General features: G+C 39.8%; 1 protein-coding gene across 1 annotated transcript; it reads right to left on the reverse strand.

The window, feature by feature from the left end:
- Positions 1 to 1,188: 1,188 nt before the first annotated feature.
- Positions 1,189 to 21,053, reverse strand: LOC145448456 (xylose isomerase-like). Its single transcript, XM_080326840.1, has 10 exons — positions 20,897 to 21,053; positions 19,190 to 19,336; positions 17,944 to 18,065; positions 16,355 to 16,512; positions 12,189 to 12,394; positions 12,030 to 12,113; positions 11,304 to 11,359; positions 2,886 to 3,062; positions 2,635 to 2,817; positions 1,189 to 1,644 (listed from the first exon to the last, which is right to left on the reverse strand). Exons 1-10 carry the CDS (start codon positions 20,970 to 20,972, stop codon positions 1,486 to 1,488), a joined length of 1,368 nt encoding a protein of 455 aa, XP_080182966.1. The 5' UTR covers positions 20,973 to 21,053; the 3' UTR covers positions 1,189 to 1,485.
- Positions 21,054 to 24,900: the final 3,847 nt, after the last annotated feature.

The raw sequence follows: 24,900 nt of genomic DNA on the forward strand, positions 1-24,900 counted from the left end.
CGCACGTTAACGTCTGTTTGCAGCGATTTGATGTTATCCAGTTTCGCGATGTCGCTTTTTAATCAATATGACATAGAACAATCACTAATTAGCGTAAACTCGACCGCATTGTCTCGAAACTAGCGAGAGATAGGAACCAAAGCATGCTAGGCCCGAGACGCGATAGTTAGGCCATAGGCCAGCAATAATATCTTTCACTCCAAGCCTATTGCAGATGCTGTTGTGTAGGCCAGCGATGATATCGTGAACACCAGGCCGAAGCCGCCAATGCATATTCGATTGCACAGTTAAGCGATGATATAGTGTGAGCTGGGCCTACTGCAGATGCGATTGTTGTAGCCTGCGTCACCAGGCTTCATCGAGAAGCGATAAATCAGGCTAGCGACGATTGGCACGCGCAGTCGCGCACGGGAATGAATGACACACGCGCTTATCGAAATCGAAGACGTCTCTAAAATTGCCGCATCGATTCGCCTTATTACTAATTACTGGTCACAAATCACTTGGGCGTTTGAGCATTTTGTACGAGGCGGCCGCCACCTCGTAAATATGGTCACGAGGTGGCTGCGCCACCTCGTAACCTCGTAAGTCGGCGCCTATGAATATCAGTGTGGCTGAAGCTTGAAGAGTGGACTTTCCGGTCTAACCAAGAAAAAAATGTTAAACTTGAAAATTGTATTTTAGCTTCACCCCGAGAGGTTGATCACCTTGTGGAGAGGGGGGTGTCAGGAAGTGCTGTTTCGGTCCTGGTAGTCTTGCGAATCAATGAGTTGTTCGTCCTCTCATGAGGAAATATTTCTTGATTCATTGCTGACAAAAGGATTCACCATTCATTTCAAGTAGACATGGAGATATAAACCCTCACTGAACATATTATTCGCTACATTTACCTTGGGCTTTTGATATGTCGTCTCTTTCAGTTGGATGCACTAGCTCTATCGAAATATACCTTTCCATATCTAACGTGATATTTTGAATTACAAAAACTGACATATGATTAGATATAACGCTTGAAATAGTTGTTTAATATTCTTCAGGTCTTCATCGCCCTTGACAGTAAAACACCACTATCAACTATCAGAATAACTGACCAAATGAAAGAAGGCTTTAATTAAAATATTACTGCGCAATTATGATATGAAAATCACTTTGTTTCTTACATTATTTCATCCTGTTATTGATCAACTCTTATATCAGTCAGAGCGCTTTAATATCGCATACGTTTTCCTGTATATGCCTTATTTTAAATATTTATACCAGATCCTTTTGACAATCCAGACATCACCGTTCTAAAAGATTTGCATAAGAATCAAAAATGTAAAATGAGATACATCGAAACTCAAGTTCAGATGAAACCTCCCGTTCGCGAAGACTGTAGGTCAAGGAAATATAGAATCGGTTTTGGTAATGACCACGTTTATTCGAATGGTTGCCAGATGAAAATGAATTACGTCGTCTTTTAACATGACCTGTTTCACTCAATGTTTACAAGTAACGGTTGAGAATCGCTTCCATTTTCTCTTGCTTTCCGGAAATCAATTTGGGATTCCCATTCTTTAAAATGAAGTCAACACAGTCGTCCAACGAGGCTGTTCCGCTTTTTACTTTGGCTCCAAGTCCAGATTCGAAAGTGGAATATCTTTCCTGAAGAAATCATCACGATTTTCACGGTAGTTGAGATTGCAAGTGTTTGCATTCTATTACATTCCAACCAAAATGATAAAGGTAACCAGCATCAATACTTAAGTATAGAAACTTGATAGAGAAAAGTTCTGAAGTAGGTAGTTCCAAAAAGTAGATTTGGTCGAGAAATCATAGTAATTCTGATTTCGCTGTTTTGTAATAGCAGGGTGCATCGTCGCGACTTACGCAAAATGACAAATAACTTTACAAATATAGATGCATTTCAGGAAAATATGATCACTGACCGTGATAACGCGAAGTTTTGCACGGTTTTATTACAATTTCATGCATACACTTGATGCAATCATACCCAATAACTACTTTCTACGTTACAAAATTGGCTAAAAAGTAAAATCTTTTAGCAAAAAATCTGTGAAGTGTAAGTGGAAGCAGTTCAAAAATATAACCACTCGAGTAATTATTGCATGTCGGTAAAACCTATAAGAGTAGTTGAGTACTGAGTAGGGTTACCATAGTCCTCTCTTAGGTGGATTTGTCCTGTTTTTTGATTTTTGTGAAAGTGTCCTCGGAGGACGCCCATGCAAATGTCCCTTTTTTGAGAATTTGTCCTCATTTTTGAAAATATTGGTAAATAGATGTTAAAATTGGACTTAGATATAGGAAATCAGCACTCAAGTAACGGTTCGGTGTTTTTTTCGGGAGTTGAGCCGGAAAGACGACATTTCTTTTTTTAGTCAACCAACTAACACTTGGAGTAAATTTACCAATTTTTCCGGATATTTTCTCCGGTATTACAGGTGTGAAAATTTTGAAAAAGTGTCCTTTTTTTCAGATTCCCAGAATATGGTAAACCTAGTACCGAAAAAAAGTAGGAGTACATGGTTACTGACCATTGGCCACATCCGATTCCAAGACAACTAGACTTAGACTGATGTTTCAATCTTATTATTGTCGCAGAAGGGACGGTAACTGAATTAAAGCTCTACTCACCCTGACTGCCTCGTCCATGATACCATCTTCAATTATTTTTACGGCGATGCGTAATCCACGTGCAAAGCAATCCATGGCACCTATATGAGCGATTAGCATATCCTCCAAATCCGTTGATTCTCTCCTCACTTTACAATCGAAATTCAATCCACCTGGGGTGAGTCCCCCCTGTTGCACTATTGTCTGGGAGGTAAAGTATTTTGTCAATAATAAATCGCATTGGAGAGACATCTATAAAGAGGCAAACTCACTTTCATTACCAAGGCGGCGCTTTTGACATCCATAGGAAATTGGTCTGTGTCCCAACCGAGGTCTGGTGAGCCTGTGTTGGAATCTACAGATCCAAGCATCCCGTAAGCTGATGCCATGACAATATCATGCTCGTAACAATGACCCGCTAGTGTAGTGTGGTTCGGCTCGATATTTAGCTGAAAATAACATTTCGTAACATACCAAGTGATTTTGTTCGTTTTCCGCGTACAGGACACACTGAAGGACTTATACGGGAGATGAGCGTCGATTTTGATTAAGATTTGAACTTGATGGCCGGGTTTGGAGTTACCAAGTTTGCTGGCAGGTATTTGAATTAGAATATGCAATGTGGATTTGAAAAATATGGAATCCATAAAACCTAAAATATGTTTGCCCTAATATTATGCCTTCAGTACCTATAGTACTTCGTAATATTGACGGTCTATTTGGAAGTTTATTAAGTCTCGAAACCAGTAGTCTTTAACATTTTCTGAAAGATTGAAAGCAAATGTGAGTCACATGGATATGTTGAAGGGCGATATATGGGTAAAATAGCAAAATCAAGCCGGCGAGCATCATAATAGCTAGCTAGATATTCAAAATAGCCAGACTCAAAGCAGTTATAAAGTCAAAATAGTTAGTCATTCAAAATTTGGAGTGTTATATAAGCGAGGCATCCAAAATACCGAGTCAATTAACAATATAGCAAGCACGTGATAGGGTTAGAGATGGTATCAGGCTGTGTTGGGTTAGGCATTGTGGCCAGATTCGCTTCTGTTACTGTTATTAGGTAGTGTCACGGACAGTTATAGGTTCAATGTTACGGTTAGCTTTGGTTATTTGGAATGATTCGCTATTATGACACTTGCTGCATTGTACGCAAGCCACATTGATGATATGCAACATTTCGGTGGGACAGTCGGCACTGTTTCCTTACGACCAAATCCTTCATTTGGGTCTAATATCAGCCACCTTACATCAGGTGCCGAGAATTACTTTCACGAGTATGACGACGTGAATAAAATCAATGATTAAACCGCCTTGCTAAAATTATGACATCAACTTCACACGTAAGTACATTTGCGAGTATGCTGATTGTATTAGATGCACCCCTCATTACCGATTACCAATTCACCGTTTGTACAGACATTTCCGATAGTAATAGTCATGTAGACACAAGCATTGTGATCATCAATCAATGTACAGTAATCTCCCGGTACAGTACGCACCCGTACGCAAAAATTCTTCTCAATTTCTGGGTTCAACGTTTTCAACAGTTTATTTATTTCAAACAGCAAGCACAATAACTAAATGTCAGGAAAACTTTAACGTCACTGCTTGAACATATCGTGCAAAGTAATTTGATGCATATTTTGCATTCTTTGTTGCTTGACTTCTAATGTCACCTGTTTCAGTTTTCGCTGAAAGCATTCAAAAGTGCTTTTGAGGTTGCCGTAAGCACCTCCTGCTTGATCTTGTAAGGCAGGACACAGCAAGTGATCCTCAACTTCAAGCACTTTATTATAAAGTTGTTCATAGCCATGAAAAACGATGCTGTTTTCGACAGCTGCACAATCGTTGCTTGCGCCAGCCTCGTCTTCAGTGTCATCATTTTCAGTCTGCGTCGTTTCCAACACCTCATTCACGTCACCAAAAATCGCATGTGAATACTCTTCATTATTCTCATCATCAGCATGCCTAAATCCTTCTAGGTCGTCTTTGTCAATAGTAATATCCACAGAGTTAAAACAGAGCAAAATTTCAGACATGTCAAACATACAATTCACTTCCTCATAAATGCCACCATCCAACGGAGTTAGATAGTTGAGCCTTTGTTAAATGAGTTTCTTACCGTAGCATCCGATAATGAATCCCATGTTTGCTTTACATAGTGAGCAACATCCAGCAAATATGAGCAGGGTTCTCATAAGCAACACCTGCTGCACCTCTGGGCAATCTTTTAGCTTGCTCTTTTTTGTGGGTCTTCAAGTTCTCGTTAAGCACGTAAAAGTCCAGAACCTCTCTGAGATATAAATATTTGTACCTCTTCTTCAGTGCCGCGATGATTCCCATGTTACATGGCTGCTTCCAACTAGTAGGCTACAGTTGCGTGGGAAGAATTCCACTTTGACGTTATTCTGTTCAAAGACTGGTAAATGGTCCGGAGCAGACTTGGACAACTAGATAATTCTAGTTGTCTAATTTCACTAAATTAGAGCGAAATGCCAGTAATCTAATTCTAATCTAATTTGTGAAATGCTTCCATGCTCTAATTCTAATTCTAATCTAATTTGTGAAATGTTCTTATGCTCTAATTCTAATTCTAATCTAATTTGTGAAATGTCCGTATTCTCTAATTCTAGTTCTAATCTAATTATTGTTTTCCTGAAAATGCCTCTTTGTCCGAGGCATATTGCACTATTGCAGTGAGTTAAAAAGAATATCCCGCTTGCGCAGGGAAATCCAGTGCCAAGCCGCCATCGCCCTACTTACACCGTGCAGTCATAGTAGATATTATGACGAATACAGCCTGCTAGAGTAGCTTGTAGTCTGCGAACAACATTCTAGTTTTTAAAACTTAACGTTAGTACATCGCCATTCTGACTAACATGGGCGATGCCGACGGTTACCATAAAACAAGTAATATTTTATTAAAGTATAGTAAAAATCGAGCCAAGCTTGGTGTACAGAAGTTAACCATTCTCATGTTTATGGGAACCTACTGTTGTTGTTGTTTATTAAACAAAAATATGAGGCGCTTATCGCCTCACGGCCTTTCGCACCACGCACTGTGATTTGATGTGAACTGCATTTTTCTGTATTCATTTCCCATATACAATTTCATTCAATTTCCAAGTTTTTGCGAACTAAGTATAGCTCTAATTCTAATTCTAATCTAATCTGGAAAAAGCTTAGTAGCTCTAATTCTAATTCTAATCTAATTTGTAAAAAGCTGTGTAGCTCTAATTCTAATTCTAATCTAATTTGGAAAAACTGTGCAGCTCTAATTCTAATTCTAATCTAGTTTGAAAAAAACTGTGGAGCTCTAATTCTAATTCTAATCTAATTCAGAAAAGCTGAAAATTTTCTAGTTGTCCAAGTCTGGTCCGGAGCATTATTCAACAACAGGAGAACCGCGCGTCCTGTTCTCCTTTTTACTTCTGGATAAAACACTTCGTTGAACCATCTCCAACATGTGTCTACGTCCATCCATGTTTTGCGCTGACTAAGATAGATAGATGATAGAAAATGGTGTCTACCCAAATGATCTGAAAACTGCCAGAGTTGTCCCGGTTTACAAAGCCGGAGATAGAACTAATGTCACCAACTACCGACCTATATCTGTCCTACCGTGTATTGGAATTGTGTTCAAAAATTGCTCCTCTCCCGCCTATCTTCGTTCTTCGCCAAGATGTCTAGCATTTCTCCACAACAATTCGGCTTCCTCATAAAGTATCAAACCTCGTATGCCCTGCTAACAGTGACTGAACAGTACTATGACATCTTGGAGAAACGAAGTGTGGAGTGTAGCATTTTTCTTGATCTAAAAAAGCGTTTGACTGCGTCGATCACAGTATTCTTCTCTCGAAATTGGCGCGCTACGGGTTCCGGGGTCCACAACTAGACCTCATGAAAAGCTACCCGACTGGGAGATATCAAATGGTTTCGATATCCAACACTTTCTCCTCCCCCACCTTGTTACCTGTGGTGTTCCGCAAGGCTCTGTTCTTGGACCGGTCCTTTTTACTTTATATGTCAATGATACCTTTGAAACCTCATCACTGAATATACCACACTGTTCGCTGACGATACTCACCTCCTATCTCACGCACCTACTACCGCAAGCTTAAATGCCGTCACGCGTGATCAAATGCTTAAAGTGCATGAGTGGACGTCCCATAATGGCCATCGGGTTAACGATGCGAAATCCCAATTATTGGTCGTGAATAGGGCTGGGCACAATGATTCGAGTACTCAAATCTGAATCGAGTATTAATATTAATTATTCGAGTCGAGTAGTAGAAGACGAGTTTTTCGAGTACCGAAATTATACGCTCCTCGCCATTGAAAGTTAATTAATCAATAAGAATTATAGTTTCGGTACTAATTTTCACTGTTGAATCCTTGAAACCGTGATTCGCCGTATCGTAGCATACGAAACATATAGTACAAAGCTACGAAGGTTACTGGAAAGCACATTTCCGAAGTCATGATCATCTCGCAACATTGTCATCTAGTGCAATGAAATCGGTATGGTCGAAAAAATACCAAAGTATCCTCAATGTGATTGATAACAGACATTACAGTCTTTGTGGTGGCATAAGAGGTATAGGCCTACATATTTGAACTTTGACGTATTACATTATGTTATGACGTCATACTGAGTGATACTCGATTACTCGACTCGACTCGAAACATATTACAAGATTCAGAATCGAATCCCTCAGGTAGGCTACTCGATTTTGCCCAGCCTAGTCGTGAACGCCAGTGATAACCTAACCGTTGACATCGCTGGCCAACCAATTTCCAACACTAAAAATGCCAAATGCCTTGGTGTTTTGCTGGATTCGGACACGTCCTGGAAGAGTCACATGCAATCACTCAAACCACAACTATCGAAGGTATGTGGTCTGTTTCGCCACCTTAGCTACACTCTTCTAGTCAGCGTGCTGTTGATACTCTTCAACACTTTATTCCTATCAAAGTTACAATACGGAATTCTTTGTTGGGGTGCTGCCTGCAAGAATACGATTGACCCACTGCAAAAACTTCAACATCGGATCATCCGTATCACTCATTGCCAAAGGCCCACGGGAGCTTGGATGTGCAACTGACAAATCGCTTCTCAAAAGATTTAGTGTTCTAAACATAGAATATATGAGGAAGCTAGAAATTGCCAAGTTTATGTATCAGTTTCATTGCGGACAATGTACCTCAAATTTCAACGACTACTTCACCTCGGAGTCAAAAGCGCACAAGCACAGCACACGCTCGTCAACGAAGAACAACTACCATATGATCAGGACGGAACACAAGAAAACGCATTGATCTATCAAGTATACCGGACCCCAATTGTGGAACAGCATCTCGCCGGCTATCCGACAGTCGTCGAGCATGTCCGCATTCAAGTCAAAATACAAGCAATTTCTTCTAAATGAATACTAGCCAGCCTTCATGATTACAGGACCACGACGTAACATCGACCTCGCCCTCCGCTACATACCACCTCATTTTGTCGCTTGTGTCTTATATTATCTGCATTACTTTTCATTCAGTGTGCATGCCTCTTCTTTACTTCACCTAGGCTAAGGTGGGTGTCTGATCTCAAAGGCTACTCCAAGTTGTTTCGACACCTTCCTATCTTTTCATTGTATCGCAGTCTTGTGATGTTTTGCAAGGAGGAAAATATTAATAAAAACTGGCCATCTCCGATTCTTTTTACAGGCCGGGTATTTAGGTTTCCCAATCAATGTACATGGAACTTTGTGTGTTCCTGTGGCATTTGCACCAACAGCCAGAGACTTCAACCAGAGTCTTCAGCCTTCTTCTCCTTTCGGGTGCTGCTGAGATCTTCAGATGGCATAAGCAAGGTATATATTGGTAGCAGACGAAAAAACAACCCTGTTTCATCCATGCTGTACACATTTTCAGGGTCATACCGTTTACGCATAGCATGTAAATCATTCAGTGCAGCCAAAAGCTTTGGATTTTCCCTGTCCACTGCAGCTCCTTCACCATGAAGAAGAATTTTCTGCAATCCTCGAGGTGCTCTGAATCGGCTAAGCCGCTGCAACGACGCTTGGAAATCATCTTCTGGTATCGATAACTGTTGAGCGATTTGTTTTCCTTTTGCAATGACCATTGAAGCGGGAAAAGGAAGGCTTGCACGGCGCATCTTCCAGCTCAGGAAACCGACCAACGGATGCTCGAAACTTTTTGTCTCCTCAGACATCAGAGCAGAACACAGGTTCTCCCAAAATATACTTCAGATGTGTTCAGCGACATTGTTTTATGGCAGCAATCCAGCACCCCAACCAGCAGATATTATATCCTGATCCTTGCGGGTCCCAGCTGCTTCAGTCATATCTTCCATCCAAAATCAGGCTCCACAACAGACAAATAGCAGCCTACTACTTGAATAAACAAATACTCTTACCACAATATAAACCAATCGCGCTACACCATGGGTGGTCAACCTTTTTGTCATTCACGGCCGCATTTCGACTACTCATGTTGACTATACGGCCGCATTCCATGCCATGGTCGTAATTAGGGCTGGGCCAAATCGAGTACCTGACTGATTCGATTCTGAATCACGTAATATGCTTCGAGTCGAGTCGAGTAATCGAGTATCACTCATTATGACGTCATAGCGGAACGTGATATGTTAAAGTTCAAATATGTACCATTTATGCCACCACAAAGAATAAAATGCCTGTCATCCATCATATCAAAGATACTTTGGTATTTTTTCGACCGTACCGATTTTATTGGACTTGGTGACAATGTTGTGCGACGATCATGACTTCGAAAATGTGCTAGTTCCAGTAACGTTCGTAGCTTTGTACTATGTTTCGTATGCTGCGATACGGCCAATCAAGGTTTCGAGGCTTCAACAGTGAAATTACTGTCAAAACTACTATTCTCGTTGCAAAATTAACTTCCAGTGCCGAGGAGCGTAAAATTTCAATACTCGAAAAAATCGTCTTTTACTACTCGACTCGAATCATTGCAATTAATACTCGATTCAGATTCGAGTACTCGAATCATTGTGCCCAGCCCTATAGTCGTAATGAACAAGCTGGTCCCTAAATACCCATGTTGAAGTGTCTACTATCTCCATTTCCGTTGAACTCCGGACTAATCGATTTAATCATGTATTGACATATTATATGCACCGAAATCGCAAGTGGTCACTGTTTTGGTCATGATAAGAGTAGCGCTCATAGTCGCGCGAAGCGCGAAAAAAAAATTCAGATTGATTAATTTCGTCATTAATATTAGTGATTTTACATATTACTATCAAACATTTACCCTTTCTCAGCCCATGTGATCAGATTCACCGGTAGAGTTGACGAAAGGGGTGTTTCCGAAGATTTAGGTTTTAGGGAAAGTTATGAATGATGATTGACGTTGCATCTTCGAGTGGGCCAATTGTTATTAGTCACTTTGTTGTATGTTGTTATTTCTTGGTCTTCCATCAGGATTGTCGGTATAGTGGAGGTGCGCACGATCCCGAGTTGATACTTCTATATGGGGCTTGTCATAATCCTCTGGCGTTCGAATCGGTACTGTTGGCTCTGATTTCAAAGGGCGCTACTATATTAAAATCGAAAAATGAGGCCACATTGAATCGCGCGCAGCGCGAAAAAAAATTCATGATTAATTAAAATCTCTCAAGAAATCGGTAGTCAATTCGTAAATTCAAATTGCATGTTGACGGCCGCCAACGCATACTAGTTGAATCACGAGACCACGGCCGCACAAATTCCCTTCTACGGCCGCAGGTTGGCCACCCCTGCTCTACACAAATGCATGAATGTAAGTAGACAAAGTAGTTATGATCAGAGTTGAGTACCGTGATACGACTACGTTACCGAGGGATTTCTGCGTAATTCGGACGATATCATTCTAAATGCTTCGTACAGGATTGACATCTAGCATAGGTAAATCTCGATAACTTCTACGACAAATTTCCGAAACGCTTACAACCAGAAATCAAAAGTACACTTGAGATGTTTAGCACTGTAGCAGGTGCGCGAGAAAGCAGCGTGCTAACCAATTTGTTGTCAAAGTCCTGCAAATAGCCTATTTGCGTACTTAACCGGTAGATCACTGTATGGTATTTATAGCAACGCAAACATATTTATGGTTGCTCAACGTATTAAGTCAAACATAACGCCGCTTAATTAGTATTATCGCCCACTATACACCTATAGGTTGTCTGCTTCGAGATATATCTTTAGAAAATAGGATTTTTATTACTTAAATATGGGAGCACGCACAATTCAATAACGCTTGAACACTGTTCAATGAACAGCACATGACCTACTTTATAACTATGTTGAAAATTAAGATTTTGCTGTGGACTATGTCACTGGTATATGGCTTTTCTGATACTTTTAAAATTTATAAGGGAGCCTATGTACATGTACACACAATAGCATTGTTGCTGTCATGATCATCCGCTTTATCCCCTTCTATATTGCAGATACATTATTAGAGCATGCTAGTCTGCCAGATGTATACACGTAGTCTGGATTGTGTGAACTGGATATTGCTCCAACGAATATTCGGTAGCGTATAGCTATGAAATATTGTTGTGACTATGGATAACGAAGTAGGGATCGCGGCAATCTATAGATGATATCGCAGCAGTACAACTTTTAGACTGAAGCCTAACCCGATGAGCTTACCTTGAAATCGTTATCGAGTCCATATGTTTTGAGAAATGCAATTACAGTCATAGCATCTGAAAACCAGAGAATAACATGATGAGGGCATAATACACATTCGCGTTTAGCAAAATTTGATTGCATCTCTTGCACATTGCAACAAGGTTGATGTTTTACTTTCAGAGTTGTCAATACAAAGTACCCCAACTTATTAGGAGTATTCAACTATTTTTCACATACTTGGACTTGTTACTTGAGTGGATATATGTTTTAGACTATTTTCACTTTTATTTAACAGTTTATAGAAATAATATATTACTTTAGATAACTTTATTCAAGTAAAGTTGAAAGTAGTTTGCAAGATGTTGCATCATTTTTATGAATGAAATTGTCATAACATATGGTTGAAATAGTTCCTGCAGCACAATACCTGAATATATTGTAACTGCACCTTTATGCAGGGGCCTTAAGCATTATACGTTAGTCACGAAGATACAACATACAATTTCTGAAGTAGCTACCTCCAATTAACCGCGACCCCGAGATGAAATCTAGCTTGGAAACTACTTGATTGAGTACCTTTAAGACTTTCATATTCTACTTTATCTTGAGCACGTTTTGGCATGTATTGAAGTAATTACTTCTAATTCTACTTGATTATATAAACATTGAATATTTCAACCACCGCTATTGTGTCTCAGATTTATGTCTTCGGCATGAATATTGAAATATCGATAACTTTTTTACCGTAATCGTATTGATGCTTCGACGGTTCCTTCGGTTTAGGTTCAATAAGCAGCTGCCCGGTGAATCCAATCTTCTTTTTGTATGCTAAATGTACATGGCCGTTTAGATATATTCTTCAATTCTAATTTTTGATCGCAACAACGTCAAGTTATCTTTTACCTACAACCATTTTGAAGAATTTGGCCATTTGATCCAACTCTGATCGAACGTTGGTGTTGAGTAATGTATGATAGCCCTCTCTGCCTCCCCAAAATACGAAATTTTCTGATCCCATCTTCGTTGCAATATCCAAGGACTTTTTAACCTGGGCCGCGGCATACGCGAAGACATGGAAGTCGGGATTTGTAGATGCACCATTCATATATCTGAGGACGGAAGAGAAAACTTTGAGATGCTTCGTTTAGTCTGATTAGCTTTTAAATGCTTGAAACTATAGTGGTTCTAAATCGAATCCGACATGTAAAGTGATTAATCCCTATTAATCACTGGGAAACGTGACCAATCAATTTAACATTGTTATCATACTCTTTCACAGATAAAAGATAAATGAAATCAATATGCTATTATTGATGAGATGTTTACGTGATGACATCTCTGGATGGACTCAGATGTCCCTCTCAGATAACAAATGTGAGCGGATTTAATTTTTAATCAACATCCTAAAATCTTTCCACTTCATGCCCAACTCCGTTAATGACTCTCGTTCATCAAACGTATTCAGAGGAATCGAAAATTAGTAGGAATTCTGTGTTCGAATAATTGTCCGAATTTAGAAAAAGAATGCTGAACTATATACGATCTCCGAACCTGGCTAAAATGTTCAAATACCATTTGTTCATGCTCAATTGTATAGGCCTACTCTTATTGATCATTCCATTCATGTGACGATTCATTATAAGCCTACCGAGGCAGCGGATTCTCAATTAAATGGCAGCTGCAATCATGATATCAATATGGTTATTACTGCTGATTGTAGCACTCCAATACCTAAGTCACTTACACGATAAAGAGCACTCCATTTGGCAGTTTAAATTATGGCATATAATCAGGCCGTGTTATTTGTGGCATTTTGGGAACAAAATCCTAAAACTGCCAAATATAAAATTTTGAAAATGCCAAAAATAAGACTTTTTGAAAATATATATTTTTATGAAAATTCATGATAAAGATGTCAACAAGAATTGACAGGAGTTAGTATGAAGCGACAAAACAAGTGTGTAAAGCAGAATTCTCAAATTCGGTTTCGTGAATCCTTCGGGGGTCCGTAGACTACTATCCAGTGGCGGCTCGTGGCAATATCGGGTGGTGGGGCAAGGGCTGCATGCGACTTTTTTAAAGATGACGTCACAACGTAAACAACGTAAACAAGTAACTTAATGATGGCACGGTAACATGAATTTGCCGGCAACAGTGATTTCAACGTATGTGCCACGAGAGGTCCGCCGGTGAGCTGTGACTTGAAGTGTGGTAACTGCGTAAACGGCGTACGGAACAAAGATTCAACACGGTTCATGTTCGCACTAGACCTGGAAATGACTATAACGCGAGAGATAACGTAAGCCTAACTGGAAAGGTCAACGAGTTCGGACTCATACGCAATTGTTATCTCATAGATTGGGCCTGTCATATTGAATCCAAAACATCATTCTGAAGAACTAAGAATAGCAGCCTCGGAAATTCGGTCTCGGTACAGCATAGGAGATTTTGGCCTTGAAACTGGAGACTGTAACACGACACATACGGTTTTATTACTGTCTATAGGTCTGCTGCGAAATCGCCTTTGAAAAATATATTACCGAATAAATACGTGGATGAAAGCTTTAAACTTAGTACACTGTTACATGACATCATCGAGAAGTGGTCTCATGGCCCTTTTCGGTATGGTACAGTGGTACACTGTCAAAATTAATGCGAACAGACCAACACCGAATTTTGCGCAAAATTTACTGAGGAATAGGCTGATCAAGTGTCAGCTGTTAGCCGCCATCGAAAACGAAATAGCTATCGCGCTTGACAGCAGGGGGTTGTGAGCAAATGGCTTGAAGGCCACAATTTCACGGTGAAATTGACATTGGAGAATATAATATCAAAGTAAATATTTGAATGCAAACTGAGAATGATATCATCATCTCAGTTAACGTTACCGCAGATACACCGGCTTTTGCGTGAAATCCGCAATGCGTTGTATGCTAAATTGTCAGATCGGAGCACATCTCTACCATACTCGACCTTGATAACGAAATTACTGCCCTAATCACTGTGTGTCAACCTTGAGACTTGGCACAGCGTTCGATACTAAAACCAAGACATACCGTGCAAAAGCTTATGACGGATCTAGGTAAGGAGCATCGTTAAAATCAATAGATACCAATACCGGCTTTGCGTATAATCTGTTAGCGATAAATGTCGAGTCAGCTCTCACTCGAATTAGGAAACGAAATTACCACTAACACAGTACAGTGACAAACTTAAAACTTGGTACAGCGTTCGATACTAACATTAAGACTTACCGTGCCAAATTTCATAACCGATCTCAGTATTGAACATCGTCAAAATCAATGGATACCAATACCGGCTTTTGAGTAAAATCTGTTTGCGATACATGACGGATCAGCAAACACTCAACTTCGGAAACGGAATTACTACCTTAAACTTTAAGTAGAAACCCTGAAACTTGCGGCAGTGTTAAATACCACCATCACAACATGACATACCAAGTTTCAAAAGTTTTCATGGTGTGAAACACCATCAAAATCGACCTATACCAGCAAAGGTCGACTAAACGCATATTACGGTAATCGAGTTCAGATATAGATACGATTGTTACATCACACCTTAGGGGCGACCAGGCATATTTGCCCCGCTTGCTCGGCCATTTTACGAATAGGAGAGAGTAAATCACCGTTTCTTTATTGTGCGCGGCTTTGAGAGAATAGACAGTGAAAGCTTGTTATGAGCGCTACCGGGGCATGCCCCGGCTAGGCATTCGCAAAGCGAAAACACGAAGAGAATTCGATTTTCGCAGAGACTTCGCTATATATGGGCAATGGGCATTTACAAGCGAAAAGACAAGAAGAATACGATTTTCGCTGTGATTTCGGTATATATAGATTGGTGTGCGTCTATAAATGGTAAAGAATTGTTATTGAACAGAATATTAGGTGGGGCAATGCCCCAGTTGCCCTATAGGACGAGCCGCCACTGCTACTATCCAAGTGGTCCATGGAAGGTGAATGAAAAGGCGAAATAGTCCAGTGATTAAATGTTGATTTACGACTAATCTGTGCATTGATTAGGAAAGTAGATGATATAACGCGATTAAGAAGTATGATCTCTGCACGCGAAAGTAGTAATCAGCATATTTCGGACTCTGTGATAGAGGCCCCCAAATTTTAAATTTAGCGTAATTACTAGGCATTTTTCTGTTGTCAATGCTCATGCATTTTGTTACATCATGTAACCGTCACTCGCGTCCCAGGCTGCATTTAGCTCAATGGGGATATACCAAATTCCGTCCCCTTCAACCTGCAATTGAAAACTGTCTGCATGTTCATTGTTCAATAACTGATAGTTTGTGTCACGTTTTCCGACAGGGTCATAGTTTCATCAATAAACCTGAACATACATGGCGCAAAAGGCCTCCAGATCTATACGCAGGCCTAGCATACGCACATACATACATTCAGTCATTTCCCAGTTTCTCATTGCGGATGGATAATTTTTCATATTATATTGATTATTAAAGTCACTCATGATTTCTAACCAATAGTTGGATAGTGAAGGCTGCGATCCAAAACGTGTTAGAAACCTCATTGAATTGTTATTATAAATATTGTGACCTGTGTGAACGCCGGTAATTTTGCACGCATAGCGAATCGACCATTGAGAATAGATATTGCAGAATCACTCGGTTTTGTATCTGGTAAATTTGGTCTCCAACATTGTTGTCAATTCGGATTTAAATCTAGCAAATTGATGGCACAGTGTGAATACTGCCTGTTTTGGGAATTCCGTTTCATGACAGAGACCAAACTGAAGCGTTTTACATGGTTAAATCGAGTCTATAAATACGAATTCATGACGATGCCAAAATTTGCCAAAAATAAAATCTGAGAAATGCCAAAAATAAGCCATTATTGTTATTTGTAGCATATGCCAAGAATAACACTGCCTGCATATAATGAAAAACACAAAGCCTGCTTAGTAAGTGTCCTCCAAGCCATAACAAGGTTATCTAAATACTACTTTCTTCGGCTCGGTGTATCCCTGGTCTGGCCAATTAAAAGTCATTGGTTAAGTCACAATAGCATAATGTCTCGCCTTACCTTGAGTGAGCAAATAGATTGCAGGTATTCCAGAGCAGCTTAATATCTTTCTCCTTCATCAGTTGAAGAGCGTAATCGACAATCTCGTCAAGGCACCTGTTCGTTTCTTCGAGAGTGTCGCCTTCTGGTGCAATATCTCGGTCGTGAAATGTCCAGTACTGCAGACACAGAATTTCAGCTTCATTGGAGAAAAACACAGGATTGAATTAGGGTTAGTTCGGATATCAATAATTTTCACTATCCGGATAACGGATATATCCGGATATTTGAAATTTAGCTAACCGGTTAACCGGATAATGAATTCTAAGTGTGATAATCGATTTCACGAGGTCTGCATGAAAAATGAATCGTAAAATCTTTACAGTGTTATGGTAGATTTATACGTACACGCGCAGTACGAGCGAATACGAGAAAAATCACTCAAATTTAATGTTCACTGCTTCTGCAACTCCCTCCTTATAAAGTACACTACATCAATTGTGGTATCCTGTAGCCGGGACGGAAATTTGTAACAAAGAGTCCACACGCATTAAATGCCCCTTCTGCTTCCACAAAATGGGCTGAATATAGTAAGCAGCGCTTCCTTTTTGCCCATTGTTCTGTTTAGGTGTCCAGTACTGTAAGGACGAGTAGCTGATACTGGAATTGAGGCCGACATGATAGCTCGCTCTAATTCCTCCATGGGAAATTCACATTATCAGGCCCGTAGCCAGCCGAAAAATAAGGGGGGCGGGGTGGGTGTTTGAAATAAAACGAGGGGTGTTTTAAATAAAAGGAGGAGGTTTCGATTTTTTTTTTGAATTTAGTATCAGCGGAAATCAATTACGCTTGCACGCACGAACATGTTTCCGAAATGCGAACATTCGATGTCATTCAGTTTCGCGATGTCACTCATTAATCACAATCGCGGATCATAATAGTCTTAGTGGCATATTGTCTCCAAGACACCAAGAGATCGGAGCCAACGCATGCCAGGCCCGAGACTCGATGGTTACGCCAGCGATGATATCGTTCGTACCATGCCTATTGCAGATGCGATTGTGTAGGCCAGCGATAATATCGTGAGCACCAAGCCAATGCAGATGCGATTATGTGGACCAGTGATGGTATAAAGTCCACAGAGCCTATTGCAGATGTGATTTTGCCAGTGGAACTATAGGCTTGTTGAAGACTCGAAAAATCGGGCCAGCAACGATAGCCGAGTTCGCAGCAATCAATGACCAAATTTGGCGATCTTCTCAGCGGGAGATTGCGTCGCGTCACACACTGCATTGACGTATCTCACTAATTGGCGACACGCTTCTCGCTGATTGGCCGCGCGCAACATTGATAATACGACTGATTGAAACTTCCTAAAAGTGTAAAACGCAATATTAACGATACTATTTTATCCGGTTAACCGACAGATTTATATCCGGATATCGGATAATAAAAAAACCTGCGGTTAACCGTTATCCGGATAATCCAACCCTAGATTGAATACATTCCGGTATGTTGGATTTTTCAAAAGCCGCTGAATGACTCTAAAGATTGACTTCTATTGTCACGTGTGAAATTTATATACTGGTGTGGTATGGAGACACAATAACCTTAATTCCAAGCTTGTCCATAAAATCAAATGCAACTTTTAGCCGGCGCTTCGCGTTATCTATCGTATTGCTGCCGTCGTCCCAAGGTCGAGTTAACGTAGGAAATCCAAATGGATCGGCACCTGTAATATAGATTGGAAAGATTGCTTTATTTGGCGTTCGCTGCCAATCATTTATGTTGTCTGAGCTCTCCCTGTATTAGTAGCACGAAGCGATTCTAGTGGTCCAGCATCTACCGCGGTTAAAATTGGAACAAAATACTCGTAGAGAGAGAGAGAGATATGGTATTCTTTTTCGCCTGCACCATCGAGATGCTTTGACGACGGAGTTGCGATACGGCCCCATGAGGTCATCTGGTCTGCGCCCCCATTTTTTTCTCCTCCATGCTATCCGTGATTGCTGAGCGCCTAGCAGGATAGCTGCGGATACCAATTTTCGAGTCTTCGGTATGACCCGGCCCGATCGAACCCACGACCTACCGCTCGAGAAGCCGGACACATAACCATTACACTATCTCGTAGATTATATGTTAAGGAAATATATGTGTCATACAATCCAAATAGGTGTAAATATAAATGAATGCAGGTAAGGCAATTAATTATACGGACAAGATATCTTGGAAATGATCGAAACAATTGCTAGACTGTCATTCCACGTCCCTCTATTGTCCGGCCTTGGTTCGAGAACCGCGTTTGATAGTCGCTGTTATTGGCAGGCTCATATTGTCATATTGGTCAACTCAACTGGTAGTATTATTTCAATAGCTTAAAATTAAATGATGTATTTGCATGGTGGATCTTTGAGTAGCCTATCATACAAGCTTGTACGCAGCAATACTTGGAACGAATACAGGCAGAAATGTAGGCTCGAAGCAATGTTGTAGGAGGTGAAATACGGATGACTGCATTTGGCGACAGCATTCGAAGTGAAACGGATGCACCTTACGCTTGAAATTGCACCGGTCTAAGATTTGGATTCAGTATTTTAAAACCCCATTTTATATATTTACAAAACACATTCTTACTGCCGCACATTATTTGATTGCAGTGAAATCAAAATCCATTACATGTCACTTCGCACGGTAGTGTGTGATATCTTCTATCGACTACTAGTAGCGTAATATAATACCGTATATCATTATTGATATAGGACTGCAATCTGTCGATATATATCGCATGCGATTTATCACGTTTGATACTTGAACGCCCATAACCGAATCCGTACAAACTGTAATGGATATTTGTACCAGTTCCTCTGAATGTGTGCCAACAGCATGCAGAGAATCGCAACCAGTCCTTCATTTGCTTTCCCATAATAATCTCAGTAGGATTGTAGTACTTGAAGCACATAACATCGTCAGGCTTGGCGTCCGGCTTGAATTGAACCTTGATGTCTAGAATTCAATGGGAATTTCCAATATGTAATTCCAATAAATATTCACATTCATGGATATGACATGTATTTCATTTATTAATTGATACAACCAGTCCCAAAGATATCATCATTAATTAGTAGGGCAAGTTTTCGCAACTTTTGCAACTTTTTTTACAGCTTCCGACAGCTTCCTAAATACTCATAAGTTATGTAGTATGGCGTTTTAAGCTGTTTGGAGGATTCTTATGTTGCAACTTTTTGCAACTTTTATTCATTTTTTCATGCAACGTTTTGTAACTTTTTCGACTTTTCATGAAACTTCTTGCAACTTTTATCGATTTTTCATCCACATTTTGCAACTTTTTCCGATTTTTCATGCAGCTAACTTTTTACTGGAAATATTTGGCACTATATGTAAATTGATCGCTTGATTATTTCACTGTCGTTTAAGTTTGAGGTCCTTTCTGATTTGACACACATTCAGGCTAGACCGGCGAAATGGGGCATTTTTTTCAGGCTATTGATATTTTTGAAGTTGCCAACACTGTGTTTTGTTACAGTGCCTTGGATACGGATCGATTCGAGTATCTCATACCCTAATATTTTCAAGGAACTTGTCCATAAATACAACTTTTTAGTGCCACTTTGTGAAAAATAAATGCAACCTTTTACTGCAACTTCTTTGAAAAATAAATGCAACTTTCCATGGATTTGACAGCAACAAAAACTTGCCCTATTAATTAGTAACCTGATAAGGCTTTACAAGTCACCATTACCAATTATTCAACACGTGATCATATATATACAATCGCTTACGCTTTTTTGAATACGCTTTTATGAATGGGTCGCTGTGAACCAAATTGTAATCGCGACACAAACCGCTTTTTTGCGATCCTGTAAATACCTGGTCACCTGTGTCTGCACAAAATATTGCCAGCCCAGAGTAGTAGTTATAAGTCAGAATATACGCTTGTCAGATGTCCCTTGAAGTCATGATTAGAGCGAAATAACACATTTATGATCATTAGATTTTGGCCGAAAGGAGCCCTCAATGGCAGGCAGCATGTTGTCGGACTGCTGAGAAAATCTCCAAATTCCAGGAACAAATTTTCACCCCTGTGCCCAAACACGATTCACAGTTGCATCAGGCATAGCGTAAAGATAGGGTCATGATACTGCTCCAATCCGTTTCTGGGCCAACCACCAAACAGTGAGGGAATAGTCAGCCATTAAACCATTTACCATATCGAAATATTTTCTCATACATGTCACTTGTGCCGGTATGCAATGATTCTGTTAAAATACGCCAACATTGACAGTGGTGCAAAATACCAACTATGAGAAACACCACCAAACAAGAACAACGATCAAAATTCCCGAAAATCAGTGTAATTTTTGGCAATAGCACCGTTATTTTAGTTTTCTGTTCAGTTTTCTTCCATCGCGATGAAACAAGTGATGGGAAGTTGCAACTAGCTTTTTACCCCTTTCTTATAGTTACATAAAACCGCTATAATGTCTCTATTCAATTTACATTGCTATGAACAAATAGGTATAGACTCCATGGAGTCCAACTTACCCACAGGAAATGAAGTTATCTTGGCACATTCCATCTTGGCATTGGCGTCACCGGACGTTGGGGCAAAAGACAACATTTTATTTCCAGATATATGAACTGTATGTTTCTGAAAGGATATGTTATCCAGCCAAATATCAAATTCACGAGCAAAATGGTTAGTCAGTATATTTCAATGTTGTTGCTAAATACTTTTAATTCGACGCAGCTACACGTCAATACCAGACACCGACAGTTTTCGAAGAATAAGTTACATTTCATGCGTCATATTTGTTGAGTTATGATATATGATCTATAGTTCACGGATAACCCTGCTCCGTATTTATGAACGGATTATTTGGGCGCAAACGTATTGCGCCCTATCTTTCAATCATAGCAAATTATTTTTGAAATTGTACTAGATTGCTCAAATGCTTACATTCTATTAGCAACAGAGATACGTAATCGTTATTACGTAATCGTTATTAAGTAACGAACTGGTAGGTAAAAGCGATCCCTAACACATTTCATAGGCCACGCATATTCTATACATCTATTTGAAGTAGCCAGGGTCACCACTATTATGAGTATGAATAGGACATTATAACACTACTCCAATCCGCATATCGGGTCAGCATCGATGGCGGCTTACTGCCTCTGATTACTTGTAATAATTTTTTCCCGCGTATCCTTTGATTACTTACAAGTACAATAACTGTCCTCACCCAGAATAATACGAATATACCCTCACAGAAGCACATGATGTACTGATACATCGAATGTCCACAATTAAAGATTTGCTTGTGTTTGTACTGTAGTCAATCATTCACGCAGCAATCCAGCTGCTTCGCATCGCTGCAATTGAGACTTCCATGAACCTATATATAATCCAGTCCTGCAATCACGAGACATTGAGCACTCATACAACTTATGGACACGCCAAACTTGCCTTTTCCTGAAATGTACCATCGAGACTAGACCAGGATGTAATACGGAAGCGATCGTGATCATTTGCCGAAAACGGATTCATATCCAATATATTACAGAGTCACGTTTGAGTGCCGTCAGTAAATCGCTAAGAGTTCGCAATCACTAAATTCCACAATATGGGACTTCGGTTATATTTATACTGTACATTTATGACAGGCAATTTGATATGCTAGTGATTTATGGTAGAATTGTGCCATTCATTAAGCGGTGAGTGTCACGCGGTATAGTGTCGACTGTCGACGCGAATAGGTCTACTTCGAGCGGTAGCGTGGCGGAGCTTTGAAGTTCATTTATCATTTTTACCTCGCTACTTGTGTCGCCACCATAGCCTAATATTAGGGTTACCATAGGTCTTTTAGGAGGATTTGTCCTCCTTTTTAAGGAAATAATGTCCCCGAGGACGCCTAAATATCCTTCTTCACCGCTTTTACAGCTAAGATAATGGACAGAGTTAACTGAAAATCGGCATAAATGACGTAATATAGGTATTACGGATGTTCGAGCGGGTCATTCGGGAGTCGAATGAAAGAGATTACGAGAACGATTTCTTTTTACCTAAGAATTTAAGATTTTGACTTAAAAAATCAAAATACTGACATTATTTTACTTTAAAAAACTTAATTTTGACCTCATGTATGTAAATCAGGTGTTTTCCCACATAATGGTAGAATGGTACTACTTATCTTCATTTCTGGTTGGAACTGTCTGTCCTTAGGAAGTAGTTTGGCCTGAAAAACTTTTTTGACTGAAAAACCAGGGCTATGGAGTCGGTAAATTTTACCACCGACTCCAACTCCGACTCCGTCTCCAGACCTTTGCATTATACCGACTCCAACTCCTACTCCACACACTTTCAATATACCGACTCCGACTCCGACTACGACTCCAACTCCGACTCCAACAGTATTACCAATTTACTTCGATAATTATATAAACCACTGTGACGTTTAAATGACTATCATATAACTAGTAAAGATATGCAAACATATCATTAACGATGGCATGCAAAATTGTTTCATTGTGGCACAGCTCGTATTATTCACCATGCAATTAACATGAAAGATTACCTTTCTAAATATCCTTCATTTTTTCATATTTTATAAGTTTTCATTACATGGACTCTCTAATATCCCAATATGTATGAATCATTTAAACATGACATATATCCAATCCTGTATAATTAAAATGTAGATAAAACAATCGAAGTGTAGCTCTTGTGCATGAGTCAGCAACTAATACAGATATGTAACAAACTGATTTTCTCATTACACACTATACTTATTACAAGCACACACACTCTCACTACTAGTAAACATTGGTCAGAAACGAAATTTAGGAAGTGGTGAAATAGCATATGTCTACTCTACATGCACATTGCACATACTCAAGTATTCAAGGACTAGGACATGTCGTCTTTCTTAATCATTTGTTCGACCCAAGCAGCTAAGCTAAACTCCAAATATTTTTAATGTTGTCAAGTGGGAAGCAGCGTTTGGTTATATTTACATCAATTTTACAAAACCAGACGATTTATTTACTCCGTCACAGTATCATGGTATAATTCCAAAAATTCCATCAATTTGTGACTGCATCGGGAAGATGCATATTGCCATTTTCTTCCTCTATGCAACTGAATTGTAATTTGCAAATAATGTCCAATTTTATCAATATCGTAACTAATAACAGTAATTGTGGGTGTATAAATATCCTATTTTAGTTATTAATCGTAATTTAAAGATATCTTTGAAAGCAATCGTTTTCATAATGAAGAAGTGGGAGTCGGAATCGGAGTCATGGTCATTTTCACAAACTCCGACTTCGAATCCAGTCAGTATTTCTTCCACGACTCCGACTCCAGCCACTTTAGTTTTCACGACTCCGACTCCGACTCCAAGGCGTGCTAAAAATTTTTGAGAGTTCTACTCCGACTCCATTAAGCGAAAAATTAGCCAAACTCCGACTCCAACTCCACCACCTCCGACTCCGACGCCACAGCCCTGATAGACACTGCAGTGACAAGACATACAGATCTGCCCTGTCTATGCTGGGGTAACTTAGGACACAATTACTAAAAAATATACTCATCATCATAATCACTAGAGATTTTATGTGTCATGGTGTGTCCTGAGATGTAAATGCTCGGTGCTGAAATACAGATGACCGAAAGTCCCCCAACTGCATGCTATTGCACACCTAGAGATTGAAGCATCCTAAGTACCTCAAGCGATACTGAGAATAAGTCGTTTTCTCAATACTCGGAATATAGTTAAGATCATTTCTGAAAATTATGGAAATAAATTATTGCTGAAAGGGATCCACAGAAACCAATAAATCCAATGACATCAAATCACGCGAAATCTGAAGTTGGATAAATTAGCCCAAATCGTATTTACTTTACGTTTATTACCGAAATGATTTTGAGCCCCATTGGAGTTTGGGCCACCCACTTTGGGATTCGGGGTTCGGCAGCAACGTCCCTGGTGGTAGTCTGAGAGACCGATGCGATCGTAAATCGCAGAATAATATGCTATATCATGAACGCTGCAATACCAAGCATAATGTTGATACAATATCGATCATGCAGGCAATACAGGAAGCTGTCTCAAGAGCTTGCGGCTCATGAGGTAATCCGTATATAGTAAACTGAATTGATAAATGCCGGAAGTACGGAATACAACGCTGAAGCTGCTGGTATTTTCTCATATCGTTACTGTGCGCACGGTAGAAATTCAGGAGCAAAGTTTCAGGAATTATGCATTACGCAATTCGATTCAATTTGAGGTGGCTCAATGGTTCTCAACCACTGTTCCGCCAGATAAATGAAAAACTTTACATCTCATCAGGAAAATGCAAGGTGTTGGCGGATTTATTTTATTTCTTAAGAAAAAAAAAATAAAATTTTAAGGTAATTTTAAACCATGCCTGTTCCATAATTTACTGCTTTGTGACGTGACAGTAGTCCTGATAACATGTTCGATTTGACTAAGTTCGAACCGCGACACGCGAACGAAACGCGATTGACAATCCGATCTGAATCG

The sequence above is a fragment of the Botryllus schlosseri genome, chromosome 10 (assembly GCF_051294905.1).
Source record: "Botryllus schlosseri isolate E-star chromosome 10, Bs_hap1, whole genome shotgun sequence".
Taxonomy (NCBI): domain Eukaryota; kingdom Metazoa; phylum Chordata; class Ascidiacea; order Stolidobranchia; family Styelidae; genus Botryllus; species Botryllus schlosseri.

What these genes read in the sequence shown, in the direction of transcription:
- LOC145448456 (XM_080326840.1), bottom strand. Translation starts at nt 20,972, where the DNA reads ATGTTGTCTTTTGCCCCAACGTCCGGTGACGCCAATGCCAAGATGGAA. An exon ending in AATCTATTTGCTCACTCAAG is followed by an intron (nt 12,395 to 16,354) that starts GTAAGGCGAGAC and finishes TTCCGTCCTCAG; the next exon opens with ATATATGAATGGTGCATCTA. An exon ending in GACTCGATAACGATTTCAAG is followed by an intron (nt 3,063 to 11,303) that starts GTAAGCTCATCG and finishes TGTTATTTTCAG; the next exon opens with CTAAATATCGAGCCGAACCA.